We start from the raw sequence: 12,872 nt of genomic DNA, 5'->3' as shown, positions 1-12,872 counted from the left end.
AAAAGAAGTAAGAAGACACAACGGCAGTTACTACCGATGATCTCATGGTTGTTTGTGAAGATGATTGTATCAATTTTGTGGGCCAAGAGAGCAATTGGGTGATTGATTCCGGTGTTTCTTTTCATGTGACTTCTCGAGTTGATTTCTTCACTACCTACACCGAAGGAGATTATGGTTCTGTTCGAATGGGTAATGAAGGTCTGTCCAAGATTATTGGCATGGGTGATGTTTGCTTGGAAACAAATTTGGGTTGCAAGTTATTGCTTAAAGATGTGAGGCATGTTCCCGACATTCGCCTCAATTTGATCTCTACTGGGAAGCTAGATGATGAAGGCTTCAACAACAAATTTGGTAATGGAATATGGAAGCTCACAAAGGGTTCTTTGGTGGCGGCTAAGTGCAAGAAGACTCATACACTTTATTCGATGCAAGGAAAAATTTGTAAAGGTGTTGTCAATGCACTTGAAGATGATACTTCTACTGAATTGTGGCACAAGTGACTTGGGCACATGAGTGAAAAGGGGTTGCAAGTTTTGTTCAAGAAAGAGCTTCTACCCGGTTTGAAAGGTACACATTTTAAAACTTGTGTTCATTGTTTGGCAGGTAAACAACATAGAGTTTCTTTTCATAAAAATGTTACTTCTAGAAAAGAAAATGTTTTGGAGTTGATTCATTCGGATGTTTGTGGTCCTTTAAAAGTTAGAACACATGGTGGGGCACTTTATTTTGTTACTTTCATTGATGATTATTCAAGGAAAGTTTGGGTTTTTCTACTAAAAACTAAAGATCAAGTTCTAGAACTATTTAAGCTTTTTCAGGCCATGGTTGAAAGAGAAACAGGGCAAAAATTGAAGTGCATCTGATCAGACAATAGTGGTGAATACATTGGGCCATTTGATGAGTATTGTCGCAGTCAAGGTATTCGGCATCAAAAGACAGTTAAGAAGACTCCTCAACAAAATGGAGTTGCCGAGAGGATGAACCGCACCATTGTGGAAAGAACAAGGTGTTTGCTTTCACAAGCTAAATTGCCAAGATCCTTTTGGGGTGAGGCATTGAAGACAGCAGTTGACGTGATCAATTTGTCTCCTTCCTATCCTTTGAATGGTGATGTTCTAGAAAGAGTTTAGACCGGTAAAAATGTATCTTATGAGCACTTGAGAGTGTTTGGTTGCCGAGCTTTTGTTCACATTCCAAAAGATGAGAGGTCCAAGCTTGATATCAAGTCAAGACAATGTATTTTTCTTGGCTATGGGCGTGATGAATTCGAGTATAGATTGTGGGATCCGGTCGACAAGAAAATCATTCGAAGCCATGATGTTGTGTTTCTTGAAGACCAAACAATTGAAGACTTTGGCAAAGGTGATCAACCGGAGCCAAAAACTAGTGATCTCATTGACATGGATCCATCTCCTTTATCTTCGGTGGATGACAAAAATGGGGGAGATGTGCAGCCACCTATTGAAGTTGTAGAGGATGATGCTAATCCTAATGAAGTTGAGCCAGAAATTGAGGAAGAGCATCCAACTTAAAAACCGCCACCACAACTTGAGTTGAGGAAATATGCAAGGGACCGACAACCTTCAAGAAAGTATCCTCCCAATGAATTTGTGTTGATTTCCGATCAGGGGGAGCCTGAGAGCTACCAGGAAGCAATTGAGCATGCAAAGAAAGGTGATTGGAAAAAGGCCATGGACGAGGGGATGAATTCCTTGCTTGAAAACCAGACTTATGATTTAGTGAAGTTGCCTAAAGAGAGGAAAATTCTGAAAAATAAGTGGGTTTTTAAATTGAAGAATGATGGCAAGAATCTGAGGTATAAGGCACGTCTTGTTGTGAAAGGCTTTGGGCAAAAGAAAGGTATTGACTTTGACGAGATTTTCTCACTGGTTGTAAAGATGTCTTCTATTCAGGTTGTACTTGGTATGGCTGCAAGTATGAACCTTGAAGTTGAGCAACTTGATGTGAAGACCGCATTTCTTCATGGTGATCTTGAAGAAGAAATTTACATGAAGTAACTGGAAGGTTTTGTGGAAAAGGGGAAAGAGAAATTTGTTTGCAAATTGAAGAAAAGTTTGTATGGCCTCAAGCAAGCCCCGCGACAATTGTACAAAACGTTTGACTCTTTCATGATGAATAATAGTTTTTCTAAAACCATTTCGGATCATTGTGTGTTTGTGAAAAATTTTCTGGATGGCAAATTTATTATTCTTTTGCTTTATGTTGATGACATGTTAATTGTGGGTCAAGATTCTACCATGATAAACAGGTTGAAATTGGAGTTGAGCAAATCTTTTGCTATGAAAGATTTGGGACCGGCAAAGCAAATTCTTGGTATGAAAATTGTTCGTGATCGCAAAGAGAGATTGATTTGGTTGTCTCAAGAAAGCTACATTGAGAAAGTTCTTGAGAGGTTCAATATGAATAAAACAAAGCCGGTTGGTTGTCCACTTGCAGGTCACTTCCAGCTTAGTTCGAATCAATGTCCTACAAGTGAGAAAGATAAGGAAGAGATGCTGAAAGTTCCTTATGCTTCAGCAGTTGGTTCTTTGATGTATGCCATGGTTTGTACAAGGCCGGATATTGCTCACGCCGTTGGTGTGGTGAGTCGTTTTCTCTCTAATCCGGATAAAGAACATTGGGCAGCGGTAAAATGGATTCTAAGGTATCTTCGAGGGACTTCTAAGGTGTGTTTGTGTTTTGGGGATGGTAAGCCGATACTTAATGGGTTCACAGATTCTGACATGGCCGGTGATATTGATTTTAGAAAATCTACTTCGGGGTATTTGATGACTTTTGCAAGGGGAGCTGTGGCTTGGCAATCTAAATTACAAAAATGTGTTGCTCTCTCAACTACCGAAGCTGAATTTATTGCTATTACAGAAGCTTGCAAAGAAGAGTTATGGTTGAAGAAATTTTTGCAAGAGTTGGGTTTGAAGCAAGAAAAGTATGTGCTTTATTGTGATAGTCAAAGTGCTATTCACTTGAGTAAAAATTCTACTTTTCATTCGAGATCGAAACACATTGATGTGAGATACCATTAGATTCGTGATGTGTTAGATTCGAAATTGTTGCAACTCGAAAAGGTTCACACAGATGATAATATTTCAGATATGTTGACTAAGACTTTGTCGAAGGACAAACATTTAAAGTGTCGACTTTGGCGGGTATGGTTGATATCTCCACCTAAGTCGGTAGGGGGAGAATTGTTGGGTATACCTCCTTATTGGAGTTTGAGACTCAATTGGTTTTGGAAAAAGAATTTTAATTTGATTTGGTTTGGGTATAGTATATCTTAATATATTATATTTAATTTGTGGAGACCCAATTCAATTTGGATACAATTAGGGTTTGATTACAAAATCCAAGATTTAATAATATATATATCAAAATATATATTGTTTAAGAGTTTTTCAGAAAAATCAGAGAGTAGCAATAGCAATTCCTTTTTCGGTGAGTGTGCTTGGTGTATCAATCAATTTGGTGGAATTTGCTTTGTGGAAGCTACAGTTTTGATATGGTGCTTGCCGCGGCTAATTGATTTCGGGCTAATCAATTCGGTGTTCATTTGGTTCGTTATTTTGGATCTTCTACAAGTTTGGTTATGAAGATTTTGGTTCATCTATTTGGTAAGGTCTTTACTCTTATTTATTTGTGATTATTTGGAATTCACCTAAGGATGGTTTTGTGAGACCATTCGTGTCTCGTTTGTAATCGTTTGGAAACTTATTTGGTTGATAGTGGAATCGGATTTTGATCCCGTGGACGTACCTCACATTGAGGGAACCACGTAAAAATTCTTGTGTTGCTTTTGATTTAATTTTTCTGCATTAGTTTTTATTCCCATTAATTGATTTACTTGTGGGGAATCACATATTTTCCCTAACATTTTGATTAGTTAAAGAATTTTAGATTTGCACCAAAATGTTTAGTTGGTAAACAAGTTAACTTCATGGTGAACCTCATGATGAAATTTTCTTTTTGTTAGTTATTTTTTATGAGGAAAATTGTTACTCTTCCTGAGGTGAGTAAGAGGCATCTACCTTTAGAGGAGGGGAGGGGTGAGCTGCCTCCAAAACTTGATGAGATTGTGTCTGCTCTGTTTCTCTTAATCTAGCGGTGCTTTGTAGTATTAATGAAAGTTTTGTGGTAATGTTCTCTGAAGGTAGTCTATATCCCCTGAAATGGATTATTTAGTTTATCTAGGGAAAATTTTGTTGCTAGTTTCATGAAGACCTTTATTGTTACAGGTTGTGTAAATTATTCAAATTTGGCTTTATATTTTCGCAGATGTCAACTTCAAGTGTTAACGATTGTACCTCAGATCAATTGACATATTGCAACAGAAATTGTCCTAAATGTCGGAAAAAAGTAACTACTCGAATTTCTGAGACGGAGCGAAACAAAAACAAGTTATTTTATTGTTGTCATGATTGCAGTGGTTTTATTAGATGGTTTTTGCCTACAAATTCGCAATGTAGAGGTGACAGAGAAGTGCAAATGGAAAATATGCCAACTGTCACCGAACAACTACGATTTATGGGCAAACAACTTTGATTTCAAAGTGAACAACTTCAATTTTAGAGCGCAACGATGCTTAAATTGGAAACATATATAAATCGAAGTTGGTGTTGTATTTATGGGTTTTTCATCTTGCTTGTAATTGGTGTCGTGTCAGTTATGAAGATGTAATAATATATATGAATGTTAGAATGTTGCTATTTAGTTATGAATCTTGCTTGTAATTGAATGTTTATGTATGTCTGCTATTTAGAGCAACAAATGTGACTCACTGTTTTGTTTATATTTGAATTATTCAATACCTTCATTTTGTTATTGAATCATTTGTTAATAGATGGAATTAAATGATTTTTCACAGATTAACTTAGTTTTCATTAACTTCACACAAAATCAATTCAACCATGAACAGGAATGATGGAAGTTTTGGCCAATTCCAGAACCAATTTTCTTGCAATTATGGAAGAAATTCCGGTAAGGTTTAGTTACACTCTCCCCAAATATACCTTGCAGCCCTGTAGAGACTACACATAGAATGGTAAAGTGCAGGAGCTAATCTTATTAGTAGCTATGTGCAGTCTCTACAGGACTGCAAGGTAAATTTGGGGTAAGTGTAACTAAACCTTACCAGAATTTCTTCCTGTACAAAATGGTCTCCAAGAGAACTGTACAAGGGATAATTGCCAGTTTTGTCATCTAAAAAACAACTCAAAACTTCATATTTATCAAAAAACAAAAGCTAATGACTGTAACATCTTAGCAGGAAAACTATACCTGCCTACCCTCAATACTATTTCAAAATTACCCAATCCAAAGGCTTTGAAACACAAAAAGCTCAAATCTAGACAATGCATTAACTAAGAAACATGCACAACATGAGTGATGTGATAATGCACATGTGACATCCACACTTAGTCATACATAACATGCAACAACCACCTATAAATACCATTGATTATAGTTTTGAACTTGCAGCTTCTGATGCTCTATAATTTCTTGGTAGCTACTCTTCATTTCTTTCACACAAAAGGCAGGCAAAAAGGCAAGCCATAAAAATAAAGATTAATACATGAACGATTAAAACAGTAATTGTTGTCCAGCAAAATATCATGTTATAACACCATCTAATAATCAATGAGTACATCAATTTGGTAAGCATTATCCTGAACACAACCTAAAATCATATCAATAAACTAACATAGATAACTTCTCATGTAAATAATCAGAAAAACATAAAATAAATTATCCAAAACAAAATAAGCTCCAAGTTTACTCACATCAAATGCATTACAATTACAAGTTTCCAACTAACAAAAACGAGAGTCAGTTTGGTCCATTTGAACATTCAAGTCAACAAAAGAAGATGGTATGGGGCCATAAATTTGATACGCAGCACTCATGGATTGTTGTTTTCTCATCATGTCAATAATTCTCGATGTACCTCCAATACAGTCCGACGGGGTAAAAGATGTGCCGACTCCATAAATCTGAGTTGGAGCAGTCATGAAACTTTGTCTTCTCATAATGTCCATACTTCCCGGGGTGAGAGATATGCCTCCAATAGCATTGACCATCTGTCCTTATTCAATTAAAATGACATGTTAAAAATAGTTTAATAAACATTATTGAAAAATAACATAAACTCATAAAGTAAATTCCTATGATGTATACGTATCGACACACACATATTATTTTCCATGCTAACCATATAAGGATAAAGCTCTCTACGTGCACTATGTTGAGGTTGAGATTGTGATTGACCTTGAGCTTGAGCTTCAAGCACCTTAGTACCCTATATTGATCAAGATTAGTGAATGCCTCAAATTTATGACATGCTTACAATCAAATATAAGTTGAATAGAGAGAAATGATAGAAAAAAGATGGATATGTATGAATACCAATTAATTTACCTTTGATTTGATTTGTTATGTTTTGTTTTGATTGACTTCAACCGATTGACTATTTGATCTACTTTGGTGACCTTTCGTTTGGTAACTGGACGACCTTTTCGACGAGCAACTAAAGGACTAAGCAACTTGGTATTACTGATTGCTTTTCTATTAATGCTGCCAATCGGAGAAGATGGTACATTACTAGTAATAGGTGGTACATTACTAGTCAAAGGTGCAACATTACTCCCACCACCCTCATCATCTCTCATCACTCTTGCCTTGACTAACCCACAGTCGATAATTTTTATTTTCCCTTCAAAGTTCCCAACAACTTGTACAATACCAATCAATGTTCATAAAATCATAGACCTTTACATTGAAATCATCCCCAAAGTCAGTATATGAGGTTTTTATGCATGTGTACCCTATATCCAAATCTTTTTTCCATCGTGGTAGAATGTATTTATTTGGAATCTCATTTATGCATCTTGCAATAAGCATAACAAGTGAGTGAGTACACATGATGCCTTTAAATTGAAACAACCGACACATATATTGCATATCAAATTCTGTCAAATTATAATAGACAACAAAGTTCGCATGCTTCATCTTCTCAAAAACTACCATGGCTTCCTTCACAAAATATGTACAAATTGAACCCTCCTCTTTCACAAGAAACGGCTGACAATAAACTAGTCTCTTCATCTCTACTTGAACTTATTTGAATTTTGCATTCATGTAGGCATCCTGAAATTGCTTCTCAAAACCATAGATAGTTAGGCAATCAAACACTTTGTGTTGAGATTTGAAGTCAGCTTTCTTCTCTTTCTCTACCTTACTTCTCAAGGCATTGTCATATTGTTCAACAAATTTTTTTAATATAGTCTTTGGGTTGACATATCCATCAAAAAAGGCATTCATGCTCTCACTTCGTTGTGCAGTTGACATACCAATCCAAAAAATATTTTTGACATAGGCACGAACCCATCGATATCACTCATCATACAACACCCCCAACCACTGATTCTCATAAAGATTGAATTTTGCAATCATCTCTTTCCATTTCATCTCAAATTCATTTTTTGTAAAAGTGTCATGCAATGCATTTTGTAAATCCAACTTCATGGATTCATATTGGGAATACCCTTTCAATTTCTTCAGAATTTTCTTCATTATACACCATAAACACTATCAATATCGAGTAATTGGAAAAACAATTTCTATAGCATTTTGCATAGCTTTTCACTGATCAGTTATTATAGCTTTGGGGGGATGATCTGACATGCAATTTAACCATGCCTTGAATAGCCAAACAAATGTATCAATGTCTTCACTAGATAACAACCCACAATCAAGCAAAATCGACTGCCTATAGTGGTTAACTCCTACAAACGAAACAAATGGCATATAATATTTGTTAGTGAGATAAGTTGTGTCAAATGAAACAACATCTCCAAATTCTTCATAAGTCGTCCAACTCATTGTATCCACCCAAAACAAGTTTCTAATATGAAAGTCAGTATCAACGTCAATCATATAATAGAAACTCGAATTTTGTGCTTGCATCCTCAAAAAATATTTTTGAAGTGCATCGAAATCTCTTTCTCCAAGCCTCAATTTTCTAGCTCTGTCAATGTAATTCCTTGCATCTCGCTCATCAAATGTTAATGACTCATAACCCCTACCTTCAACAACCATTGAGTAATAATTCCTAGACATCCCAATCCCTGCTTGATCATTAATTTCTAATCTTCTCTTCACAAGAGTAAGAATTTTCTTATTCATTTCAAAATGACGTGAGTCGGTGGGAATTAAGTCATGATTATGCTCAAGGTTAACTATGGTTAACATAAATCTTCAATCCTTTTATAAGCTCGCTCGTACCCTTGTTTGCAACCAATTTTTGTGGACAGAGATGGCTTTAGAGGGTTTATTTCTGATTTTTTGGTTCTCTTCCCTGATCGAGAACATTCAATCCCAAAGTACCTTAATTCCCTATCATCGCCAAAAATTTGTGTTTTATAAGCTATAGAAAATCCAACATGTTTAGCATATTTGGCAAAAAATGTGTACACTTCTTGCATTAAGCTAAAACACATACCCTCTTAGGTTCCTTAACTAGTTCACTCTCATTTAATAAATGATTCTCACCACTATTTGAATCAATCTTCATTTCTGCTCATTCAAAATTTAAACTAAAATCAAAAGACTTTATCAATTAACCAAAACATTAACCATAATTTTAATTCAAAATTCAACATTAACAAAAACTTTGAATCAATCACCATTATTTGAACATTAACCAAAACTTTATTAATCTCCCTTGCTTCTGCTCATCGATTAACCATAAATTTATCAATTCGTCATTCTCAAAATGTATATCAATTCATTATTCTCCAGAATTTTAATCCAAAATTAACCAGAACTTTGAATCAATCACCACTATGTGAACATTAACCAGAACTTTATCAATCTCCCTTGCTTCTGCTGATAGATTAATCAGAAAATTTTCAATTCATCATTCCCAGAAATTTATCAATTCATCATTCTCAGAAATTTATCTAAATATATATATATATATATATATGTATATGTATAAGTATAAAGAGAGAGAGAGAGAGAGAGAGAGAGAGAGAGAGAAGGACAAAAAAATAAAGGCGAAATTGATCTAGAAATGATTTCAGAGCGAGAGATGGATAAAGATCGGAGAGGGAGAAGATGTCGGACGGTGGATGAGGGAAAAGACGTTGGATGGTAGAGAAGAGGGACATTGGAGGACAGATTTACAAATGCTTTTAGAGCGAAAGGGAGAAGACGGAGAGAGAGAGAAGAAGATAGAGACGGAAAGGGAGATAGCGAATGCCAGACGGTGGAGGAGGGACAAGACGCCGGATAGTGGAGGAGAGGGACGGTGGATAAGAGATCTATAGCTGGTAGATCTGGAATAGACCTTTAAATACCTCTGTTTTACCTCTGTTTTACATTTGAGCGGGATTTTTATTTTTTTTTACAGTGCGTGAAACACATGCACTGTATGTGCAAATGTGCTTCATCTTCCCTTTTTGGGTGCAACCTATTTAAAGTTGTTTTTAGAGCAGCTAAATTAGAGGTTTGAATCGGAATTGATATTATTATGTGTATATTATATCCATCCCCTCTTGTCATAATTATACACATTTTTCAATTTTGTAGAGCCATGATGAAGAAGACCTCGAGACATGTGAAGACGGAACATATCTCATTCTCAGATTTGAAATTGAAATTTTGTTTGGTATTTGATTTTTGGCTAAAAAAACATTAAAAAAATAAAATTAGCTACATAAATTAATAAGACAAAATATTACATTCAAATCATAATCATTACACTTTTTTCTCATAAAAGAAAAAAAATTAAAAAAAAAAAACCAAAGTAAAACATCAAGCTAAAAAAATCTAACCAAAAAAAAAATCAATTAAAAAAATCAATATCAAACGAAGACCGTCAAGACAACCATGCTTATCTCATGTAATTAATCATCCCAATGTAACATTGAAATCTGACTCTCCTGATAAATATTTGACATTTGTCAAAATTAGCATTCTCATCTCTCTCAGTTCAATCTTTCCTTCTGTGGGTGTCAATTTCTGACCACACAACCAAAGGAGGAACACAGCTAGAGAGCACTAACAGAATAGATTAAGCCCAACACCTGTCAACAAGAAGATGAGAATACCGCGGTGGTTCGTCCACCAGGGGGTACTCCGACAATCAAGTCAGTAATTTCTCAAAGATATCAAATCAAATATTCAGCTCATAAGTCAAAGCATAAAAAACATACCTTAGACCCACCGGGGGTGCCTTACTTTTATAATGATCAGTGTCTAACTTCCCCTAGAAGTCTTACTTCATAGGACTTTATCCTTTACAAGCATAACATCTATCACAACTCACACTATTCACATTAAGACGAACTTCCTCAAGAGTCTCATCTCTATCCAAATAGGTAGTTTGATGTCATCTAGGACCCTAGTCCTCTATCCAAATATCTCAGATTCTGGTATTATCGCACCATATCTTGACACCATAGTCCACCCACGTGGCACCTTGGCTAACAACCTCGGCCACGTGGACTACCCAAAAATGTATCCCCACAACTGCCCCTAGGTTTTATTACCTCGGTAAACTAAGGTGATGGAACCTATACATGTACTTCTCCGACCGAGATCATGACTCGTTGGCACCAAGAAACAAGGACTCAAATGTCCACTCGTCAAGAATCAAGAATTAAGAATTAAGAACCATGAACCATCATGTTCCATTTTATCTAGGTCTAACATCTCAACAAAGATCGCACTGCTAGCAGAGATCATGACTTGCAAGTTCAAAAACATCAAGATCCTAGTATCAACTCATCAGAAACCAAGAATAAACAAGTTCTGCCCCCATCCAAATTCAATGTCTCAACCAAGATCAACATCTCAATTGAAATCATCATGCCAACCAAGATCACCATCTCTACCGAGATCGTCATCTCAACCGAGGTTATCATCTTTACCGAGATCAATATCTCAACTGAGATCGCACTTTTCAATCAAGATCGTCATTAGATTGGAGCGTACCAACCACGTCCCCATCATGTCGCGTCAGTTCTGCAGACTCGAAATCATAACTTTTTTCCATATTGTAGACGCGCCCGAACGCCCCGGGAAAATCCTGTTTTGTTTATTGGGCTCACTACAGTTTGGACTCAAACGTCACGGCTCTGAATCTAATCCCACAAAATGCAATGCGAGACTGATAAATCACCAAAGAGTTCAAATCCGGCAAATCGTTTTGGAAAACTGATTTTTAAAAAAGAAGTGCCAAATATGGACTGCTTTGCCAGATACAGAGTCGCCACCTATATATTTTATTTTGGAAAATTTAGGAAACCCTGACTCGTGCCTAAGGCCACGTGTCCGTCATCACCAAAGTTGCCTCGGCTCGGAAACTTGGGTACGAGAGGGAAAGGTCATGCAATGAGCACCCCTTCTCGCCCGATCAAAGATCGGCCTTTACTAACATGATATCTTGTTTTTGAAAACACATATGCTTTTATTCTGGTCATTGACCTATAATTACTATGTGATGCGCATAGCATACAAGTATAGACTGGATCAACTAAGTTGGAACATCTCATGTTTGTTTTGAAAGCGGTTTGCTACTCGCAAGTAGGCTAAAATGTGGATTTTGCCACCCTCAAGTGGGCTTAGAAAACATGGTGATTTGCCACTCTCGAGTGGGCTTAAAACTCGCAATCGATGAATTGTTCCAATTTAAATAATCCAACCGTCACCCACAGGCATTCAGGCAGGTATATCACATAAGCAGTTAGCCTCATGGCAAGCATACTATCATGGCAGTCACTCACACACATGCAAGAATGCTAAAGCATAAACACTCACCGAGTACTCCAAGCCAAAACAGAAACTAGTTAGTAATCAATGCATGATCCTAGTTCATGTTAAGACGGCTAATGCAACATATGTAAAATGCAACTAAGATAGGCTCGGCTTTTCTAAGATGGTATGTGAAATACAACTTGATACATGTATTCAAACAGGAATTAAAATACAATGCAGTTAGTATGATGCGCCGAGCCCGGTGCATGCAAGACAGATGAATGAATGCGAACATGCGAGCATAAGGATGCTAATTGAAACATGCCCTAAAACTAACCATTATAAGCTAGTAAATAAAAGGAACAAAGAAATGGGGGTTAGAAGACATGCATCACACACACGCACACTTATTTACAACATTACCCTCTCGAAGGAGGGTCCGAATAAATAATACAAAACCAACTAGCTAACCTAAGCTAATCCAATTAAACTAGTTATTACACAACAAAATAAAAAAACAAGCTATAGCTAATTATTACACAACACTAACTAATTAACAAATCAACTAAATTAGTAATTAAATAAGCATGTGAACTATGTGAAGTGGGCTGCCTCAGCATTGCTTTGGATGATGAAGGATGCATGCATGCTCGAATTGCCTTGTTCAGAAATCCCTCGCGACGCCCCTACGCCCCAACTCGCCTTTGTTTGCAATTGATCTCAGAAACTTGCACAAAGCTCCAGAGAGATGAAACTCCACCCTAGGAATCTGTGGGAAGGCTGCCAACCAGCTTATGGGCATGGGAGACCAACCACCGACCACCGACCACCTTTTATGGTGGAAACCAAAAAAAAGTGGTCGGCCTGCCTGTAAATCTGGTGTGCCGACCAGTTTCCTCTCCTGGTTTCTGGTTTTCTGCAACAAAAGGAAAGAGAGAGGCACGGCAAAGTATTTGCAACACATGTGTGCACGACCACTCTCTCCATCATTGCATAAGCTCAAGGGAGTGTAGTCCTCGACCCTCGGGCCACCAATCACGCATTTCGATGCATGATGGCCGAGGAGCTAAATTGCACGACTTAATGTGAAATGAATGCAC

General features: G+C 36.8%; 1 protein-coding gene across 1 annotated transcript; it reads right to left on the bottom strand.

Moving 5' to 3' along the window:
- Positions 1–7,404: 7,404 nt before the first annotated feature.
- On the bottom strand, positions 7,405–8,196 carry LOC145795704 (protein FAR1-RELATED SEQUENCE 4-like). The gene is made up of 2 exons (XM_082880573.1): positions 7,711–8,196; positions 7,405–7,599 (listed from the first exon to the last, which is right to left on the bottom strand). Exons 1-2 carry the CDS (start codon positions 8,194–8,196, stop codon positions 7,405–7,407), a joined length of 681 nt encoding a protein of 226 aa, XP_082736699.1.
- Positions 8,197–12,872: the final 4,676 nt, after the last annotated feature.

The sequence above is a fragment of the Camellia sinensis genome, chromosome 7 (genome assembly GCF_055761805.1).
Source record: "Camellia sinensis isolate YWXY chromosome 7, ASM5576180v1, whole genome shotgun sequence".
NCBI lineage: Eukaryota > Viridiplantae > Streptophyta > Magnoliopsida > Ericales > Theaceae > Camellia > Camellia sinensis.
The sequence above is the reverse complement of the archived record's forward strand: the minus strand, read 5'-3'. Positions and strand labels throughout refer to the sequence as shown.